General features: G+C 51.4%; 3 protein-coding genes across 12 annotated transcripts; all 3 read right to left on the bottom strand.

Annotated features, from left to right (window-relative positions):
• Positions 1–246: 246 nt before the first annotated feature.
• REX1BD (required for excision 1-B domain containing) lies at positions 247–2,857 on the bottom strand. 3 transcript variants are annotated; one of them, XR_004968050.1, is made up of 6 exons: positions 2,706–2,857; positions 2,529–2,611; positions 1,999–2,203; positions 1,327–1,415; positions 1,068–1,147; positions 247–472 (listed from the first exon to the last, which is right to left on the bottom strand). XR_004968050.1 is itself a non-coding variant. In XM_036311787.1 (5 exons), the coding sequence occupies exons 1-5, from the start codon at positions 2,805–2,807 to the stop codon at positions 400–402; spliced, it is 543 nt and encodes a 180-aa protein (XP_036167680.1). In that variant the 5' UTR covers positions 2,808–2,857; the 3' UTR covers positions 247–399. The 3 variants fall into 3 exon arrangements, 2 of the variants coding, with proteins under 2 accessions (XP_036167680.1, XP_036167681.1); XM_036311787.1 differs by lacking the exon at positions 1,327–1,415; XM_036311788.1 differs by lacking the exon at positions 1,327–1,415 and having other exon boundaries at positions 2,529–2,607; positions 2,706–2,808.
• Positions 2,858–3,787: 930 nt separating this feature from the next.
• UBA52 (ubiquitin A-52 residue ribosomal protein fusion product 1) lies at positions 3,788–6,790 on the bottom strand. Of its 3 annotated transcripts, none has more exons than XM_036311789.1 (5): positions 6,636–6,790; positions 5,610–5,723; positions 5,336–5,422; positions 4,058–4,160; positions 3,788–3,983 (listed from the first exon to the last, which is right to left on the bottom strand). In XM_036311789.1, the coding sequence occupies exons 2-5, from the start codon at positions 5,710–5,712 to the stop codon at positions 3,890–3,892; spliced, it is 387 nt and encodes a 128-aa protein (XP_036167682.1). In that variant the 5' UTR covers positions 5,713–5,723; positions 6,636–6,790; the 3' UTR covers positions 3,788–3,889. The 3 variants fall into 3 exon arrangements, with proteins under 3 accessions (XP_036167682.1, XP_036167683.1, XP_036167684.1); XM_036311790.1 differs by having other exon boundaries at positions 6,585–6,701; XM_036311791.1 differs by having other exon boundaries at positions 5,610–5,720; positions 6,585–6,675.
• Positions 6,791–7,834: 1,044 nt separating this feature from the next.
• Positions 7,835–15,147, bottom strand: KXD1 (KxDL motif containing 1). Of its 6 annotated transcripts, none has more exons than XM_036311772.1 (5): positions 12,328–12,507; positions 10,256–10,408; positions 9,579–9,625; positions 8,592–8,855; positions 7,835–7,971 (listed from the first exon to the last, which is right to left on the bottom strand). In XM_036311772.1, exons 1-4 carry the CDS (start codon positions 12,426–12,428, stop codon positions 8,626–8,628), a joined length of 531 nt encoding a protein of 176 aa, XP_036167665.1. In that variant the 5' UTR covers positions 12,429–12,507; the 3' UTR covers positions 7,835–7,971; positions 8,592–8,625. The 6 variants fall into 6 exon arrangements, with proteins under 6 accessions (XP_036167665.1, XP_036167671.1, XP_036167667.1 ...); XM_036311778.1 differs by adding an exon at positions 15,022–15,147 and having other exon boundaries at positions 7,917–8,855; positions 12,328–12,449; XM_036311774.1 differs by adding an exon at positions 15,022–15,141 and having other exon boundaries at positions 7,917–8,855; positions 12,328–12,490.
• Positions 15,148–18,969: the final 3,822 nt, after the last annotated feature.

The raw sequence follows: 18,969 nt of genomic DNA, 5'->3' as shown, positions 1-18,969 counted from the left end.
GTGGGGACTGTAGGGGAGGCATGAGGACTTCTAATGACCCTTTGCAATTGAAATTCTCCCAGAATTTCAGATTCTTTCTCCCCAGGATTGGAACTATCTGGTTCTAAACTCCTTGGAGAATGTGATTGAAAACACCAGAGTTTCATCAGTCTTGGGGGAGTCTTCCACCCTCCATTCCTGCCCTTGTGGGCCCCCTCAATAGGTATACACACCCCACCACTCCAAGATGCAGAGACAGTAGAGCAGTTGCAGATGAAGGTTTCTTTATTGTGGGAGGTACGGTAACCTCATGGAGGGTCAACAGCCTGGTGAGGTTCAACCCTATTCAGCTAGCAGTCAGAGCTGGGCGCCGCCTGAATCATTTCCCATCTCCCTCAGCGGGTCCCTGGGGAGTCACCATCACTCAGCAGATTCTGCATCAAACCTGAGGTCCTGGAGAACCTCGCTGATGGCTTCCATGGTTTTAATTACCCTATAAAAGTGGATGGGAACTATAAATAAAACCCAGATGGGGCAAGTTAGCCTCCACTGTGCAGCTCTGAGGGGGCTGTGGCAAGCCCTGGGCCCTCCTGCCCACCCCAAGCTTCTAGATGGCATTAGGAGCCAGGAGGGCCATTTGGGTGCCTGGGAGCAGGGCTGGGCCTGTAGGTCTCCGTGGGAAAAGAGAAAAGGCCATCTTGGGTGGGTGGGTGCCATCAGGAGGGTGTACAATGCGACTGTGGCACACGTCGACGGGGTGTGTTTGGGAGGTGAGGGCAGGAATGTGCAGGTTTGTCCTTGGTGGGGTCTGGGTGACCGTGTCCAAGCTGTAAGTCCAGCCACATGAGTGGGATTGGTGTGTCTGAGATGTGCAGCTGTCCCAGAAATGAATAGTGAGTCTGGTATGGAAATGGAGGGTGTGTGCACTAGGGGAATGTGCTGTGTGTCTGGGAACCACCAGGTGTGAACTCCATTGTGCACACCCGTAGGGTCTGACAGTGCCAGCCCTAGGGCATACTTGGCTGGGAGTGTGCACCTGGACCATGTGCAAATCTAGTATGGCCAGCCCACTGGGAAGAGGCACTCACTTCATCTTCAGCTGGTGCAACTGTAGGGTGTCTTCCTGCCCTGTGAGCTCTTGTGTCCCCATCAGTTGCAGCAGGGCCACCTGGTGCAGGGGTGAGGGGAGGCAGCAGGGAGGATATCACTGCAGGAAGAGGCCACCCCTGTCCTCCCACACACACATCAGGAAGAAACAACCAGAAAAGCAGCAAAGGGGTGGGGCCAGGGCGGTGCTTTGCACAAGAGGAGCCTGGGATTCAGTTTAGAGACCTGGGTAGGCTGTACCTTGGCATGGGGTGGGACCAGCAGTCAGCCAGGTATTGGTTGCAGGGGCACAGGAGGTGGGGCCTCATGGTTTTGAGGATCTCAGGGTGCTATAATCCCAGGGTAGAAGTAGGCCAGAAACCTAGATTAGGACTGGGATGTTCAAAGCAAGTGTGGGTGATCTAGAAATCCCTGTGTAGAATGTGATATGGGTGTGGCTTTGGGTGGACTTAGCCTGGGAATAGTGTATCTCAGCAGGATTGGCTATTGAGGCAATGGAACCCTAGGGAAGGAGTAGGTCCAGAACCTAGGCTAGGGTCCAGGATTATTTGGGGGGGGAGGGGGAGAGGGCAGGGCTGAAAAACCCAGGTTGCCCCATATGCAGGGAGGTGAGCATTAAGCATTAAGAATAGCCAGAGGGGAGGAGCGTTGTGGGGGTGGGTGCAGGTCATCCAGGACAGGGAGCAGGGACTGGGATGGATGGACATGTTCTGGGACTAAAAGCCTGGAATGAAACCCTGCGGGACAGGTGGAGACCAGGAGGTCGGAGAATCTCAAATGAAGCCTAGGGTGGGGTCTGGGGCTCCAGGAACAGGGACTGGAATCTTCTGGCCTTTCGACTGTGTGGCCCAGAGTGGACCCAGCAGGCCACCGAGGGAGAGATTACGTTTGGAGTAGGGGGCAGGGCCTCACCGTGGCCAGGCGTGTCTGCTCCAGCTGCTGTAGGCTTCGCACGTGGCCCGCGAGCAGCGGCTGCGCTCTAGGGCCGGCCAGCTCGGCCTCCACCGCCAGCACCTCCCTGGAGGCAGCGGCGAAGGCCTGGGTCACCTCGTGCACTGTGATCCGGTAGCTCGGGAAGTCGTATGGCGGGCCGCTGCGCAGGTACTGGTGGTGGCCTCTGCGGCAGGGTGGGTACTGAGGCTACGCCCCCAGGCTCACAGGCCCTGCACCCCCATCGGCCACATGAAAGCCCTACCCCCTATCAAGTGTCCCTGGACCCGTGTGTGGAGGACAATGACTCCTGCAGAGGAAGCCAAGCCACTCCGCTGAGCTTGGGGAAGGAAGAGCCACCCCTCTGGGTGGAGGTACACCCTGAGTCATCTCGCAAACCCCACCCCGCTTGGGCCCCAGCAGCTGCGCGGGGACCCAGCTCTGGCCCCCGGCACGCCTCCCTCCGGAGCAGGTAGGGGACTGAACCCTGCGACCCCCGCGCTGCCACTTACTCCTCCAGGCGGTGGAAGGCCTGCGCACGCTCAGCCTGCAACTGGTGGATGCGCTGCACCAGCGCCCGGATCGGGGCATCTTTCTACGGAGCAGGGGGCATGGCTGGGCATGAAGCCGGCGCTCCCGAGCCTGTACCACCCACCCCACCCCCGTTCCTGCTCGGGCCCCGGGCTCACCCAGGGCCATGTTGGTTCCTTGAGCTCTGTGTCTCCTCTGACTGCCCCAGCTTCGGGCACCTTAGGGACCGCTGACTCAGCCTCGGCCTCGGCGGTGATCATGATTGCTCAGCCCTGGCCACGCCCGGGTGGCTGCTCTGTTGCGATAAGCGCCCCCTGGAGGCCTGGAGGCCTCTGGATCTCAGCCAGTGGCCGACCACATGGGAAACCCCCGGAGCAGGGAGACTGGAAGACTGTGGACTTCTCAGGCCAGACGCCTTACCCCGCCCCAACCTTGTTTTGCCTTCTTTCATTTGTCCTTGAATGTATAGCATAGCAAGGCTATCTCTTGGTTTGTAGGCGTTTTATTATGCCAGGTCAACACACACCGACCTCACACAAAATTAGTATCCCATCAGTCTCACAAGACTGGGACAAGAGTGGGTTTTCAACACAGCTTGACATTAGAGGTCAAGTAGGACCAGGCGCTTAAGTAGACTGTGAAAAGACCTCCTAAATAATCTTAAGGGAGGAGTCTTGGGGCAGGGGTGAGGCCAACTAAAGTGGCCTCCAGGCTTTCTGCTGGATTCACCAGTTTGACCGGAGACGCTTCCTTCTCCAGGGGTGGAAATGGGATCAAGATGGTGGTGACCTGGCGCAGAGAAGGGGGCAGGGGGTGTGTGGTTTGTGGGTGAAACTGAACTGAGATATGGAGTGACTGAGATTCCAGCATTAGCCAGCACTGCAGGTCTCAGCTATTCTTAGACATTTTCCAGGCCCGAGTTGTCACATACACCAAGCCCCAATTGTCCCAAGAAAGCATGGCCTCAGGGCATCCAGCCCTCGCCTGATTTGCAGAAGCATCATACAAAGTCGTGAAAAACCACAAAGGTTTACCCCTCCAAAATCATCAGGTGGGGCCTGTGTGTGCTTTTAAGATTCTAAACTGAGAACAGGTGTTTTCCACTAGGTGGGGTGTACCTAACTTTCTGGAACCCACCCACACCTGAACACCCAAGAACTCACAAAACAGGGAGTCCCCAAGGGAGATACCCACCCCTGGCCACCTTCCCCACTGGACAGACCAGCCACATGGACACCAGTTACTGCTCCAGTCAACAAAACAGAAACTTTATTGAGGCCCCAGCATCACAGGGTTCAGGTAGAAGGCTGCCCTGTGGACCCAAGGAGTTGGTGGAGGGGCCTTATTTAACCTTCTTCTTGGGGCGCAGGTTGTTGGTGTGGCCGCACTTCTTCTTGCGGCAGTTGACAGCACGGGGGTGCAGGCGGGCGTAACACCTGAGCAGAGAAAGGAAGGATTGGTCAGGGCACCTGACCGCTCTCCACCAGGCCCCACCCCCAAGCATACTTACTTGCGGCAGATCATCTTGTCGCAGTTGTACTTTTGCGCGAGCTGGCGGAGGGAGGGTTCGATGATGCCACCCCTGAGACGCAGCACCAAGTGCAGGGTGGACTCTATAGTAAATGAAGATTGGGGAGAAGCAGTGATTCATCCTGGGCCCAACAACTGGCCCACAGATGCAGGGCAGAGCTTTTGTGCGATGGCCACACCAGCCCTTGGAGAGTCTGAGGCTAATAAATGCCAACACAGGTTTGCCCAGTGGCAGTATCGTAACCAATGAGGTTTATCCAAGGCACAATTATTGCTAATAATAAAAAAAAATGCCAACAATGCTGTCCAGCTGGATTCCCAACAGGTAAGGTAATTTCTAAGTGGTGTGAGGCTGACCTTTTACTTTTGCTAGGCAGAACAGTTAAAGCTTGTTGCTGCAAAGAGTGGCACTGATTTCCTTTATCGTAGTTACATTTTTTTAAAAAAATGTATTTTATTGATTTTTTACAGAGAGGAAGGGAGAGGGATAGAGAGTTAGAAACACTGATCAGCTGCCTCCTGCACACTCCCTACTGGGGATGTGCCTGCAACCAAGGTGAGGATTAACAACAAAAGAGAGAAAGATAAGGTGAACGAGAACATGGGAAACTATTGCCATTTGGAAACACAGGTACTGTTTTCCAGGGATGAAAACGGTACCTTGTAAAAGCAAGTCTCCCCCACCTCCTCTGATCCTCACCTTAAGGACCATCCCCCTCTGCCCTGGCCGCTATGGCTCAGTTGGTTGGAGCTTCATCCCCTACACCAAAAGGCTGCAGGTTTGATTCCTGGTCAGGGCACATAATTAAGTTTTGGGTGCGTATGGGAAGGCAACAGATCGACACTCCCCCTTCTTCCACTCTAAAAGTCAATGGGAAAAATATCCCAGGGTGAAGATTAACAAACAAACAAACAAACCAAACAAGCATGTCTTCAGATGAAGCTTAAAAAGACAAAACAGCCCTGGCCAGTGTGCTCAATGGTGAGAGCATCAGCCACGGCCTGGAGGGTCTTGTGCTCTATTCCCAGTCTAGGGCACATACCTGGTGCACATATCTGGTTTTCCAGTTCCTTCCCTGCCCGATTTGGGGTGTGTGCAACCAATCAATGTTTCTCTCTGCCCCCCTCCCTAAAAACCAATGGGAAAACCATCCTCCTTGAGAATAAACAAAAAGACAAGAAAAACACCACTGACATCAATGTCCCACCTGGGCCCCAGGCTTTATGGGGCCCTGTTCAGCCAACACACACACAATACCTTTCTGAATATTGTAGTCTGAGAGAGTGCGGCCATCCTCTAGCTGTTTGCCCGCAAAAATCAGACGCTGCTGGTCAGGTGGGATGCCTGGGGATTGAGAGAATCTCAGTTACTGAGGCTCTGGCAAGCATTACTGGCAGCTCCGCGCCCCCCTTCCCCCCCCATTAACTCCAATCTGTCAGAAGGGAAACCCAGATAGAAATAAAATGCCTTCTTGAAATGATGCAGAAAAAGCACTGGCAAGGCCTCAGCACCCACAGCTACCCACACTTACCCTCCTTGTCTTGGATTTTAGCTTTGACATTCTCAATGGTGTCACTGGGCTCAACCTCAAGGGTGATGGTCTTGCCAGTCAGGGTCTTCACGAAGATCTGCATCTCTGCGTCTGCTGGGGAGGCAGGGACAAAGTAGGGAGTACTGTCAGGACCGAGCGTCTTGAGCTGGGGGGCTGGCCTGCCCAAGCCCTGACTGCCGGTGCTGTCCCCGCATGGAGCCCACCTGTAGGCCCACCCCAGTGCCTGTGGCCTTCCAGCCCTCCAAGTCTACAGATGCAATGAGAAGTACCTGGCCCGGGCACCCTTTTGCCTTAAACATTTCCCCCAAGTGTGATCTGGAGGTTCCACCAACCCATCCTCCCTCCCTCCCTTTCATCAACCCCTAACCACAACTCTGCGAAGTACCCTTCCTGCAGTTTGGGTGGGAATCCCATCTTAATAGTCATTCCCCTCCAGGGCCTCTCCTCTCCAACTACAGCTCATACCCACTTTGGCTTCCTTCTCAGTTACCCCCAAACTTCTTAGACCACACCTCTTGCCGTTGCTCCCACCCATCTGCCAACCACGTGCCACATACTTGTTTACACAGGCATTTGTTTTCATTAAAAAAAAAAAACACCCCACACACACCTACAAGATAGACACTACCGGCTTCTTTACAAGTGTAGAAAAGGAGATAGGTGGAGACCCTACTTAGGGGGTGAGGATGAAGGTTTTAATACTTTTAAAGCACAGAGAAAAAGTTACATGCTTAAAATCCCACCCACTAATTTGGATCTGCACAAGACCAAACCCCCACCCCGAGGCCCCGTCTGATAGCTTAAGCCGGCGGCGCGGGCAAGCCATTCTCCCAAAGGCCGGTTCGCCTCCTGGGGCCCAAAACACTGGCCCAATACGCGCTGCTTAGCCGACCCGCGGAGCCTGACCCGCACGAACCGATTCGGGCCGTCCCCTCCGCTGCCTCGGCCCCGTACCTCCCGCTCGACCCCGATCCGACGCGAACCCGCACGAACACTTCCACCAACCTGCTCCGCCGCCTCGTTGACGAGAAAGAGGACGGCGGAACCGGAAACCGTCGAATCGCCGCCGAGAGCGCCTGCGCACTGAGTACGCTGCACGCGTGCGTCACAATTCGCGCCGCGCGTCCTGCCCCGCCCCGCCGCCGAGTTGTGCGCTGGAGAACGAAGCCGGGAGTGTCGCTCACCTGCTTCCGGGTGTGCACTTCCGCCCCGGGTCTCCTGGGAAGTCTGCCACACTACCAGGTGTTTCTACCCGCTGTTTCAGGGTCGGCTGAAGACCCGACGTTGCGGGAACTCGAGTACTTATTGGGTGGAGTAGACTTTTGTGCTAAATCGAGGCATTAAGCAGAGGGTCTGCGGGTATAGGAAGCGGGGGTGTAGCAGGAAAGGTAGGAGGAGGCCTGGGACCCTTGGGAGCCACGTAGGTACCTAACACCCGGAGCCAGTTATTCTAAAACTTTCTGGCGGCTGTGCGCTGATGGATTTGAGGGCGGCGCGCCTGGGGAGCAGGGAGAAAAGGTAGGATTGCTGCATCGGCTCAAGAAAATGGGGTGGGGTCCTGGCCGGTGTGGCTCAGATGGTTGAGCGACTTGCTGTGCGCGGAAGGGTCGCTGGTTGGATTTCGGGTCAGGGCAATGCCCAGGTTGTGGGTTCCATCCCGTATATAAGAAGCAACAAATCAATGTTTCTCTCTCACATGGTTGTTTCTCTCCCTGTCTCTCTAAAATCAATTTAAAAACATTATATTTAAAAAGAAAATGGGGTGAGACCTAGCAGACTCCCGGATGGCTAAAAAGTGGCGGACGTATGAAAGAGGTGAGGTCCTAGAAGTTACTCGTGGGTTTGGCAGAGTACCTCTTCATTTCTTTGAACTCTTCCCAGCGCCCCTATGGATCAGGCTAAAGCAAGTGCTTCAAAGATTCAAGGACTGTGAGTTTCTAATGGGGAAGGGGACCATCTCAGTTTCCCAAGGAGCCTACCCAGCAACTGAAATCTGGAGGAGTTATTCAAGGAGGTAAGGTAGTGATTTTCAACCCGTGTGCCGCAAGAATTTTTAAAACATTTTTTCTCATGTCGGCAAAAATCTACTTTATGTTGTGCCACAGAATCTTAGTATTAGTTTATGTGTGCCATGAGATGAGAAAGGCTGAAAATCGCGGAGGAAAAGAACAGTATTGGAGCAATGGTTATAGGAGCCTGGGTTATTAGGTCTGCACCCCATCCTGTTCCACTTCCAGCACTTGTCCCCCTTCTGAGCTGATGGACACAAGGATGGAAGGAAGCCACTGCTGGGTACACCCTTCCGTTTTTAGTCTTTTTATTGATAACTTCCCAACAGCATCTGTAAACATCGGATACAAAAATATTCGGTTAAATTCTATTTTCCAAGGTGGCTTGGCTTCACGGAGGCCCTGGGAGAGATCTGCAGGGCCCTCAGGGCTCACACCTTTGGTCAGACAAATGTGGGCTTTTATCACACTTGGGGCTGAGTGGATGGTCTTGAGCTTTCTACAACTGTTTCAGAAACCTCCTTGAGATACTGATTGGAGAAAGTATTTAATACTTTCCTTGGAGGAAGGGACGGGGAGACCAGAATTAGTAGGTGTGGGAGTGAACTGAGACATGATGTTTGTCCACCTCAAGGAGGTCCTGACTGGGGTGCTGAGACAGGGGACATCTGGCTTTTGTCTTTGGGAACCTTTAAGTGTTGTTCAGAGCAGACCTCAGGCCTGGCTCTGGAAAAGATTCCTTGTGCCCAGCCCAACAACTCCAGCTGGCTGCTCAACCCCTGGCCTGGCAGAGGGTCTGCAGGAGAAAAATAGCCTCAGTGAAGGAGGAGTGAGAATGATAGATTCCCCCATGCTGGGAGGGAGCCTTATCCCCCAGGGTGCCCTGGGTGACAGAATAGGGTGGCAAAGCTGACCATTTTCAGGCAGGGTTATCTGCTGCCACCTCAGATACCTGGAGAGACCCCTTGGAGTGCCTGGGAACAGAGCTACTGGCCCGGCATCTGCTTATCATCCATCTGGCTGTGCTCATTGATGGCAGGGGAGTTGGGCTGGATTTGGGACAGGTCCTCGAATCCAGGGCTGAGGGAGGGTGAGATGGTATCTGGGCTCGTGTCACAGGAACCTGTGCTCTGTTCCGAGGTGGCAATGGTGGTCGTGGTGCTGGGCGGGATGGGGTCTTCGTCGTCGTCCTCCAGGAGGGATGCCTCTGGGACGTCTGGGGGAAGGTGGCCCAGGAGTTGGCTTAGTCACCATGATGAGGGATTAACTGGACCTGTGACCCTCTGACAGCAACCCCCACCCACCCTGCCATGGGGCATGACTTCATCCATTTTACAAAAGAGGGAACTGAGGCCCAGGCAGGTGAGAGGCCTCCAAAGTGAGGTAAGGACTCAGGTTCTCTGGATCAGGCTGATATGGGTCCTGGGGTCAAGCCTGAGCCTGGCTCTGCTCTCAACTGTGTCACCTGAGTCAGGCCCCTCACCTGCCCTTGCCTTAGCTCCCTCCTGGATAAATTGGGGCTGATAGCAATGGCACTGCCTCTACCTCTGGTTGTCTGTGGGGTGGGAGCTGTTGGCCCATTCAGCACCTGGGTTAAACTGAGGCTCAGTGTAAGGGAACACTGTTTCCTCTGACAAACAGGTGCCCCTCTGGGCCTCAGTTTTGCCATGTGAAATGGGGATATGGCCCCCACCTCACAGCTGGTTATGGGTAACAGCCTATTTGTAAGGGTATGTAGTACTCACTGGGGCAAGGATTGCTATTGTTCTCGTCCCTGACACCTCCCTCCAGAGAGGGGACCCTGTCCCAGGACTCTTTGGACCCATTACCCACCAGCCCCTGAGGTGACCTTCTAAAAGCCAGCCCTGGGCTCAAGAAGGTGGCATCCAAGGGTTGCAGAGACCAGACATGTGGCACAGGAGCCCTGGGTGACACTTACGGCTGAAGGCCTCTGGGTACTGCCTGGCCAGCTTCCCTTTCAGCGTCCTGCAGGGTAAGAGAAGGCACATAGGCTGAACCCCTTGAGCAGACAGGCTGGGCCACATGCAGGCTAGCAACCTTGCTGTCAGCTCTGTGTGAGTGGGTGGTGGGAACTTCCCCCTCATTGCTTGTCACACTGTGCTCCTGGACTGGAGAGAGGCCCAGGCACTCAGCCCTGCAAAACTCCCACCTTTGGAGTGGGCACCTTCGGTGAGGGTGTCTGTGTTAGGGCCAGGCTGAGTCCCAATGAGCAGGTCGGTGGAGGTGAGAAATGCTGGCTTCCCATACCCTAAAACCCAGCAATCTGACATGTTTCTTGAGAGAAAATCTGGGTAGAGGGATAGGTGGGCAGGAGGCCGGCTTTTCACTGTTTGCTCTTTGCCTGCCTTTTTTTGCATCATGTGTCTGGTGCTATGTTGCATTTTTTCAAAAGATAAATAAAATTCAAATTCAGAAACTTTGTGATTTTTATGCCGGAGTTCAAATGTTGGATGCTAAGTGCACGATGAAGCCTTGAAAAACAAGCGAGTTGGATCTGCCCTTGATGTGTTACTCTGTTAGGTGGAGGGTCCTACTGAGGGGGGGAGGACCGGGCCTCGGAGCGGGAGGCAGAGGCCAGTGGGGCCACATATGTACCTGATCCTGCGGAAGATGCTGTCCAGGTCCCGCTTCATCTCCGTCAGGGTCCTCGTGTGGTGCAGGAAGCGCTCGCTCATCTGCTGCAGGCGGGCGTTTGACAGGTTGTTGAAGTTCACCAGCATCTCGTTGGTTTTCTCAAAGCGGTCCAGCCTGGTAGCAGAGGCCACCAATGCTTCTGGTCAGTCTCCAGGGCTCTGCCAACTGAGTATGCTAAGCCCTTTTCCTGTCCCATGACCTTTGCATGTGCCATTCCCTTGTCCTACAAAGCTCTACTTGATTAAGCCACATGGCAAACTACTATTCAAACTTCAAAACCCTACTCACGTGTGCTTTTCTCATGTAGCTTTCACTGTCCCTCTCAGACCTCTGACTCCCTTAACCTCGATAGTTTCTCTGGCTTAACCCTGATACCATGGTGCCAGGAAGGTTTGTGTCTGGTTTTGTCTCCCCTCACGGTAGTATTTCTCCAGGACCAGGTCTGAATCTGACACAAAGAACTAGGAGAGCCGGGCCAGCATCGCTCAGTGGTTGAGCATTGACCTACGGCCTAGGACAGTGATGGCGAACCTATGACACGCATGTCAGAGGTGACACGTGAACTCTTTTGGTTGATTTTTGTTAAATGGCATTTAAATATATAAAATATCAAAAATTTAAATCTTTGTTTTACTATGGTTGCAAATATAAAAAAATTTCTATATGTGACACGGCACCAAAGTTAAGTTAGGGTTTTTCAAAATGCTGACACGCCGAGCTCAAAAGGTTCGCCATCACTGGACTAGGAGGTTACGGTTCGATTCCCAGTTGGGGCACATGCCAGGTTGTAGGCTCGATCCCCACTGGGGGATGTGCAGAAGGCACCTGATCAATGATTCTCTCTCATCATTGACGTTTCTATCTCCCTCTCCCTTCCTGTCTGAAATCAATAAAAATATATTTTTTAAAAAAGAGCTAGGGCCCTGACCGGTTTGGCTCAGTGGATAGAGTGTCAGCCTGCGGACTCGGGGGTCCCAGGTTCGATTCCGGTCAAGGGCATGTACCTTGGTTGCGGGCACATCCCCAGTGGGGAGTGTGCAGGAGGCAGCTGATCAATGTTTCTCTCTCACTGATGTTTCTGACTATCCCTCTCTCTTCCTCTCTGTAAAGAATCAATAAAAAAAAAATAATAATAATAAAAAAATATATAAATAAATAAATAAATAAATAAATAAAAAGAACTAGGAGAAAGAGGAGTATTGCTGATACCCAGCAACCTTGTCACAGAGCGAGAAGAGTATCAGGTTCATACTGTGTCAAATGGAGGGGAGAACCTTCAGCCTAAAGGCACAAAAATGCTCTGGCCAGTTTTGCGCAGTGATTAGAGTGTCGGCCCATGGAGTGAAGGGTCTCAGGTTCAATTCCCAGTCAAGAGCATGTACCTAGATTGCAGGTTTGAGCCCCATCCCCAGTTGGGGCCCACGTGGGAGGCAACTAATGGATATGTCTCTCTCTCTCTCCCCCCTCCTCCCTCCCTTTCACTCTCTCTAAAAATCAATGGAAAAAATATTCTTGGGTGAGGATTAAAAAAAAAAAGATACAAAAATGAAACCCCAAGATTGTGTTAGCCCTTCCTCCCCAAAGATCAGGCCAAATCAGAATGGGGCTGCAGTAGCCATAGTGCCAAGCCCAGGGAGAGCAAAAGGGCATTTGTGGCCCCTCCAAGAGACCCTAGGTGCTCTGCAGACAGTCTGGGCTCTGAGACACCAGGCTCCCAACAGGAAGTCAGCCCACCAGCTACCTTATATCCCCCATCCTATCCTCCCAACTTTCTACCCTAGCCGTGGGACAAGAGCTGCTGCGGTCTTTGCCAAGCCATCCACAGCTGCAGCATCCTAAAGCCCTGTTTCCTGTGCCAAGGCCTCACCTCAGGCCATGAAAAAGTTTACTTTGGAGTCAGCCAGCAGCTTTGCTCATTTCCTTCATTTTACCACCAGTGTGGGGCCAGGGTAGGGGTGGGCAGGGCAAGAATGCTGGCCAACAAAATGGATTCCTTCCCACTCCTGGGCCCAGGGCCCTTGGCCACCACTCACATGTTCTTCTGGGCCAGGATGATGGCGTTGACATCATCCACATTCACCATGCTCAGGATGCGGCTGCAGAAGACCCTCGAGGCCGAGGCCGGGGGATCCATCTCTTCCTCCTCCTCCACTGCCTGAAACAGGCAGGAAGAAAGTCTTCGGTCTGCATCAGGCACTGGGGAAGATGGGACAAAGAGAAGGGGCTGGGAACCCCACAGGCTGCTAAAGTGAGTCAGTCTTGCCACCTGAGCCTCCGTGTTGACATCTTGGGAATGCAGGGTTTTTGAGAACTCCAGGAGGTCATATTTATAACTTGCACCTAAATACATCAGAATCCCATCTCTCCTCCACACTCACTCTCAATGTGCCCAAGGCCACCGGCACCTTCCACCTGCACTGATCTGCCTGCCTCCTCCCACCAACCCCCTCCCCTGCTTTGCCCATTCCACTTCAGGGCCTTTGCACCTGCTGTCCCACTGCTAGAACATGCTTGGCTGCCCCCTCAGACCACCACCACCTCCAGGGTCTTCTCTCCCAGGAAGTCTTGATGACTACCCCTACTCTGGTCACTCTTATCACTTCACCTTGTTTTGTTTCACTGGCTCATTTCTGTCTGAAATTATCTTAGTTGACCTGTTTGCCTGTCATCCCACAGCAATATCAGCTCCAAGAGAGTCAAGGCCTGTGTCTCTTGCTTGTTTGCTGTCTTCAGAGCCCAGCTCAGAACCTGGCTCACATCAAGGGATCACCAGAACTTCATTTGGCAGAGGCAAACAAGACCTTCCAAACTCTGCTCTGACGCTAGACCTTAACACCAAATTAAAGCCAAGAATTTCAGGCCCTTGCAGCCAGGCTGTGGGCCCCAGCAACCCAGATGGCTCTGTGGTTCTCAGCTTCCCTGGCACACATAACCATTCCACTGGGTGGGGGCTTTCTGGATCAGGCCAGGGCAGGAAAGGCCACAGCTTTAGCACTGACCCTCCTGGTGGGGGGCTTCAGGAAAATCCCAGAATTGTGACATAGCTTGGTTCTGGGCCCACACATTTAATGGCTAATAGAAAGGCCCACTTGCCATTGGCAAAGATTTATACACGGATCAGAAAGTTCTTTCAGATTCCACTTACTCCACCCTCTACTGAGCACCAACTTTAAGCTAAACAAGGTACAACTTTATAAATGGGAACTGTTACCATATTAATATGTGAGAAAACTGAAGCTCAGAGACTAAGCCACTGGGCCATTATCACAGACAATAAACCTGTCACAACTCACATGCCCATAGTACACAGGATCTACAAAGGCATGAATCTGCAGAGGTGTTCAGTATCTACCCATGACGGCACAGCAGCTTCTTAAAGCGGTTGCTTCCTTAACGGACTTCTGATTTTTTCCAGGAAAAAAATGGACGATTTTTTTTCTTCTGTGAAATCGTCTAACTTACAAATGTTAGCAAATAAACATCATGGAGGCCAAGAGGATTTGTGCCCTGAATTTGGCTAGCAGGTTGCAGCTCCCACCTGCCTCTGGAAATAAGCTGCCACACCTGGTGAAACCCTACCCCTCTGCCAGTATCACTGTTTATTGAGCTCCCACCATGTGCCAGGTACAGGCATCCAGTCTCTACATTTCAAGAAAAGCATGTTCATGTATAAACAGGATACTTGGGCTCAAAGGTCAGAGCTGGGGGGGGGGGGGGGGGCGGGGGGCATAGCTAGTCTGGCAGGCGCAGGATTTGGACCTGCAGGAAATGGTCCTGCTTCAGAGTAGGGCCCTTTCCTGTATCTGGCTTCCAGATGTGAGGGATTCAAGGTACATCCCTCCACTCCCAGCCGCCTCTCTCAGGAGGGCTTCCTTGACTAACAGTCTGGATCGAAAAAGGGTGGAATGACCCAAAAAGGTATCTGGGCCCTGCTCCAAATATATTTGAGGGAAACACGCAGAGAGGGAAGTTGTGTGACCTCGAGACAGTCACCTCACCTCAATCAGTTTTTTCATCCAGAAAATGGTAAAAAAAAATCAGAATCTCACAGTGCTGATCCCTTTTAGTTACATCTTTTTAGACTCCACTCTGTGACAGTCCCAACAGTGATAAAAAGTTGAACTATAGAGCAGGCCGTTTCTCCAAGGGGAGTGTAAAGAAGTCCTAGGACGGACGTGGGAATTAGGGTTTTGAGGAGGGCCTCCCCGGTGCTTCCAAGAATATGAGTAAATTTAATCCCCAATTACCCCTACAAGACAGACACTATCATTCCTCTCCGAGGGCAACTAAAGCTCACATTGGTGGGCTCCGTCGCCCAAGGTCAAAAGGCGAGGAGTCGAGGCGCCATGATTCCACCCAGGTCATTTAACAAAATAATTTGGCCACCCAAGCTCAGCAAAACCCCGGCGTGGGGGCGGGACCCGCATATACCCTCACGCCCCACCCCTGCAAAGCGGGAAACAGGCCCAAGCAGAGCAATGCCCGATTCTGGGTGACACTGCCCAGTCGGAACACAGGAGGCCCCAGCTCTTGCACCCCGGACCCGGATCCACTGAACATACAGGGAAACTGAGGCCTGTGTACAGGAGAGGTGCCCAGAAGTGTCCAGTGGCACTCCCCACCCCGCGACAGCCCGGGGGCCGCGCCCGACCTGGCCTGGCTCCCCAGCGGTCCCGGCGGCCCCGGCCCCACCCCAAACTCGGCCCCGGCGTCGGTGGCAGCGGCACCTGCACATCTGGCGGCCTTGCTCGCGCTTCCGGGATGGCGCCCGCGTCGCCGTGACGTCACCACGCACCTTGCGTACGAGCTAGCGAGGAGGCTAGAAGCCCGGAACCAACTTGGGTACGTGGAGGCGCGGCAGGAAGGGGTGGGGCTCATACGCAGCTCCCGTTCGCGTGTGCGTCACAGTGCACAGCCAGTCGAGCCGTCCCTATCGCGCCTGCGTAGTTTCCAAAGCCGGCGCTACTAGGCAGAGCGGAAGTGGGTGGACGAGGCTGAAAGACATCTGATTTTATAGATGGTAAGACAGGTCTGAGAGCGGCATGCTGCTCCCCAGTGTCACACAATGCTCCGGTGGCCTGTGGCTGACCCAGACTCAAGTGTCCTGCTTTCCAGGCTTGGAATCAGACTCATCTGGGTTCAAAAATCCCTACTCTGCTTTTTGCTGCCTTTTTTTTTTTTTTTTTTCTGGTGCAGGATCCCATTTAGTTACAACTTTTTAGACTCCTCCACTCTGTGACAGTTCCTCAGTCTTTCTTAATCTTTTATGACCTTGCTACTTTTGAAGACTACTGCTTTTGTAGAGCACTTATCAATATGGGCTTATCCAGTGTTTCCTCAGGATTAGGCTGAAATTAAGGAGTTCAGGCAGGAATCATAGAAGCGATGTTGTGTCCTCAATGCAATCATATTAGGAGGCACGCGATGTTGACTGATGGATGACTTGCTTTTGGCAGTGTCTTGCCAGTTTCTCAATCATTATTATTTTAGCCTTTGCAATTAATAAGTATCTTATGGGGAGATACCTTAGGCCATGCAAAGACCATAGTGTTTTGTTTTAAATATATTTTGTATTGACTTCAGAGTGGAAGGGAAAGAGAAAGATAGAAACATCAATAACGAGAGAGAATCATTGATCAGCTGCCTCCTGCACGCCCCCTGCTGGGGATCTAGCCCTCAACCCGGGCATGTGCCTTTGACCGAAATCTAACAGGGGACCCTTCAGCCCCTAGGCTGACACTCTATCCGCTGAGCCAAACCAGCTAGGGTGACCCTAGGTTTTCTTTGTGTGTGTGTGTTTTTTAACATTAAAAATTTTTTTCATCCACTAGTTTTAGCATCTATCCATGGCTCTTTCCGGCAACAATTATTACTATGATGTTTGTATAATGGTGATTGTGTGTATGTGTTTTTAATTGTAATTCTATTTAAACAAGAGCTGTCCATTCTCCAATTATGTATTTAGTCACATATTTATATCACTATGAACTAGTGAATACTTTTTATTCTGTGTGTTATAATTAATTTCTATATTATTTATTTTGCTGCTCCTTTAAGTTAGCTCCATCTTTCTCTGAGCATTTTCTTACTTTTTCCTTGCTTGTTTTGGAATATTGTTGGAATCAGCCATTTCTCCAAGAAGCCTGGTTCCTTTTTTTTATAGACTGGTATTTAAAAACCAGACTCTGAGTGCTGCGTGTGCTCACTGCTTAGAGACTCTCTCAGCTGTCAGAATTAGATTTGTATGTCTACTAAACCACGCATACACACATCTCTATTTACTACTATATTTGTCCCTTTGTGTATATACTGCAAATCATGAGCAAAATGGGGCAAATAGTAATTGCTCAATAAATGCTAACAATTCATTATCATTAGTTGATGCCTTACAGCAGCCGTGGGCAAACTACTGTCCGCGGGCCGGATCCGGCCTGTTTGAAATGAATAAAACTAAAAAAAAAAAAAAAGACCGTACCCTTTTATGTAATGATGTTTACTTTGAATTTATATTAGGTCACACAAACACTCCATCCATGCTTTTGTTCCGGCCCTCCGGTCCAGTTTAAGAACCCATTGTGGCCCTCGAGTCAAAAAGTTTGTCCACCCCTGCCTTACAGTATATGTATGCTACATTATTGGACATATCTGAGTTCTAATTTTCAGTTCTGTCACATCCTAGTCTGATGGCCTTGTGCAGGTGGCTTAACTTTATAAAATCATGCATGTAAGTTCCTTACAACAGGCTTGGTCCACTGTAAGCCCTTGGTAAACTGTATTATTACCTCCCCCACCCCCTCCCCCACACACTGCTGCCTTCATTCACTGAAAAGTTAATGAGGACAAAGATTCTTATATATTTAGTTTAACAAACGGTTTTAAACCCTCTAACCACCCCCTCTCGATGTGGCCCATATTCTGGGGATCCAGAGAGTACTTCATCCAGTCCCTGCCTAGCCCCGGAGGACAAAGGGAGATAGAGTCTGACACAAACATTCCCAGCCCCAAATGCCACAGTCCTGGGCTAGAAGGAGGAGAACTCAAAGCTGGAGGAACCTGAAGAGGGGGGCACATTTTTGGGTACAAGGAAGCAAGTATATCTGGATGGGATTTTGAGGTAGGATTAGGAGCATTCTGGTTGCTGACATTCATTCAGGGCTGAGGGAATCAGAGGAGCCGAGGTAGCACAGTGGGGAAGCACATAGGGCTTGCTCTTTGTAAGAATTGTGGAGCTCAGTGATGCAGACAGCAGCCAGTGCTGGGAGGGGTCCAGGTTGGGGGCTGCCGGGAAAAGTGAAACCATGGCTCTGTGCAGGCCGCAGCAGAAGAGGCCCAGGCTGGATAAATCAAGCTTTTCAGTGGGTCTCTTGGGCTCAGTTAAAGGCCAGGCAACATTTATGAGGGTCCTGGAAGGGAGTGGGGCTGTATATTGACACCAAAAGGGACTTGGCCAGTCCCAAATGTTTTGTGCTCAGTGGAGTGGAGACAAGAAAAATATTTTTCTCCTTTGTCTGTCTGAGGGAGAGGATGGGAAGTGAACGAAACACTCAGCCAGCCCAGTGATGGGGACATTGGTGACGGGAAGGTCTAAGTCTGGGGACTAGAAGCCTCTCTCTGCCACATTTTTCAGTTTTATTTTCTACATAGCACTCATCACAACTGAAATTAGATACTTATTTACATTATTGCTTGTGCAGTATCTAGCTCCCTGGCTGGAATAGAAGGTCAGTGGAGGAAGAGACCTGGCCCATTGTGCCCTTCATAAGTAACCTTGAATAAGGTAATTAACTTCTCTGTGCCTTGGTTTGCCCATTTGTAGAATGAGGATAGTAAGAGTCTTTCCAAACTACAAGCATCCAATCCTAAAGAAGGCAAGAGAGAGAAAAGGAGCATAAAGAAGGTATGACAGAGAAGAAACACATGAGAAGGCAGATTAAGTCCAAACATGTCTGTATTAAAGTTAAAGAGATTTGATGCCCCAGTTAAAAGACAAAGATGGGCAGAATGGATCAAAAAACAAAAACTGGTTCTATACTACTTTCAAGAGAGACATGCACAACATAAGGATACAGAAAGATGGAAGATAAGGGGTAGAAAAGGATGGAGCCTTTAAAACATGAACCAAGGCCCTAACCGGTTTGGCTCAGTGGCTAGAGCATCAGCCTGTGGACTAAGGGGTCCCGGGTTCGATTCCGGTCAAGGGCATGTACCTTGGTTGCTGGCACATCCCCAGTGGGAGGTGTGCAGGAGGCGGCTGATCGATGTTTCTCTCTCATTGATGTTTCTAACTCCCTATCCCTCTCCCTTCCTCTCTGTAAAAAATCAATAATATATATATTTTTAAAAAATGAACCAAGAAGGAACAGGTGTGCAATATTAATATCAGAAAAAATCCACTCTTGCCGAAACCGGTTTGGCTCAGTGGATAGAGCATCGGCTTGCGGACTGAAGGGTCCCGGGTTCGATTCCGGTCGGGGGCATGTGCCTGGGTTGGGGGCACTTCCCCAGTGGGAGATGTGCAGGAGGCAGCTGATCGATGTTTCTCTCTCATCGATGTTTCTGGCTCTCTATCTCTCTCCCTTCCTCTCTGTAAAAAATCAATAAAATATATTTAAAAAAAAAAAAAAGAAAAAAAAAGAAAAAGAAAAAATCCACTCTTAAGGCAAGAAGCATGGAGT

This window comes from Myotis myotis, unplaced genomic scaffold (assembly GCF_014108235.1).
Source record: "Myotis myotis isolate mMyoMyo1 unplaced genomic scaffold, mMyoMyo1.p scaffold_m19_p_6, whole genome shotgun sequence".
Lineage (NCBI taxonomy): Eukaryota > Metazoa > Chordata > Mammalia > Chiroptera > Vespertilionidae > Myotis > Myotis myotis.
Note: the sequence above shows the minus strand (reverse complement) of the source record. Positions and strands in the feature narration are given on the sequence as shown.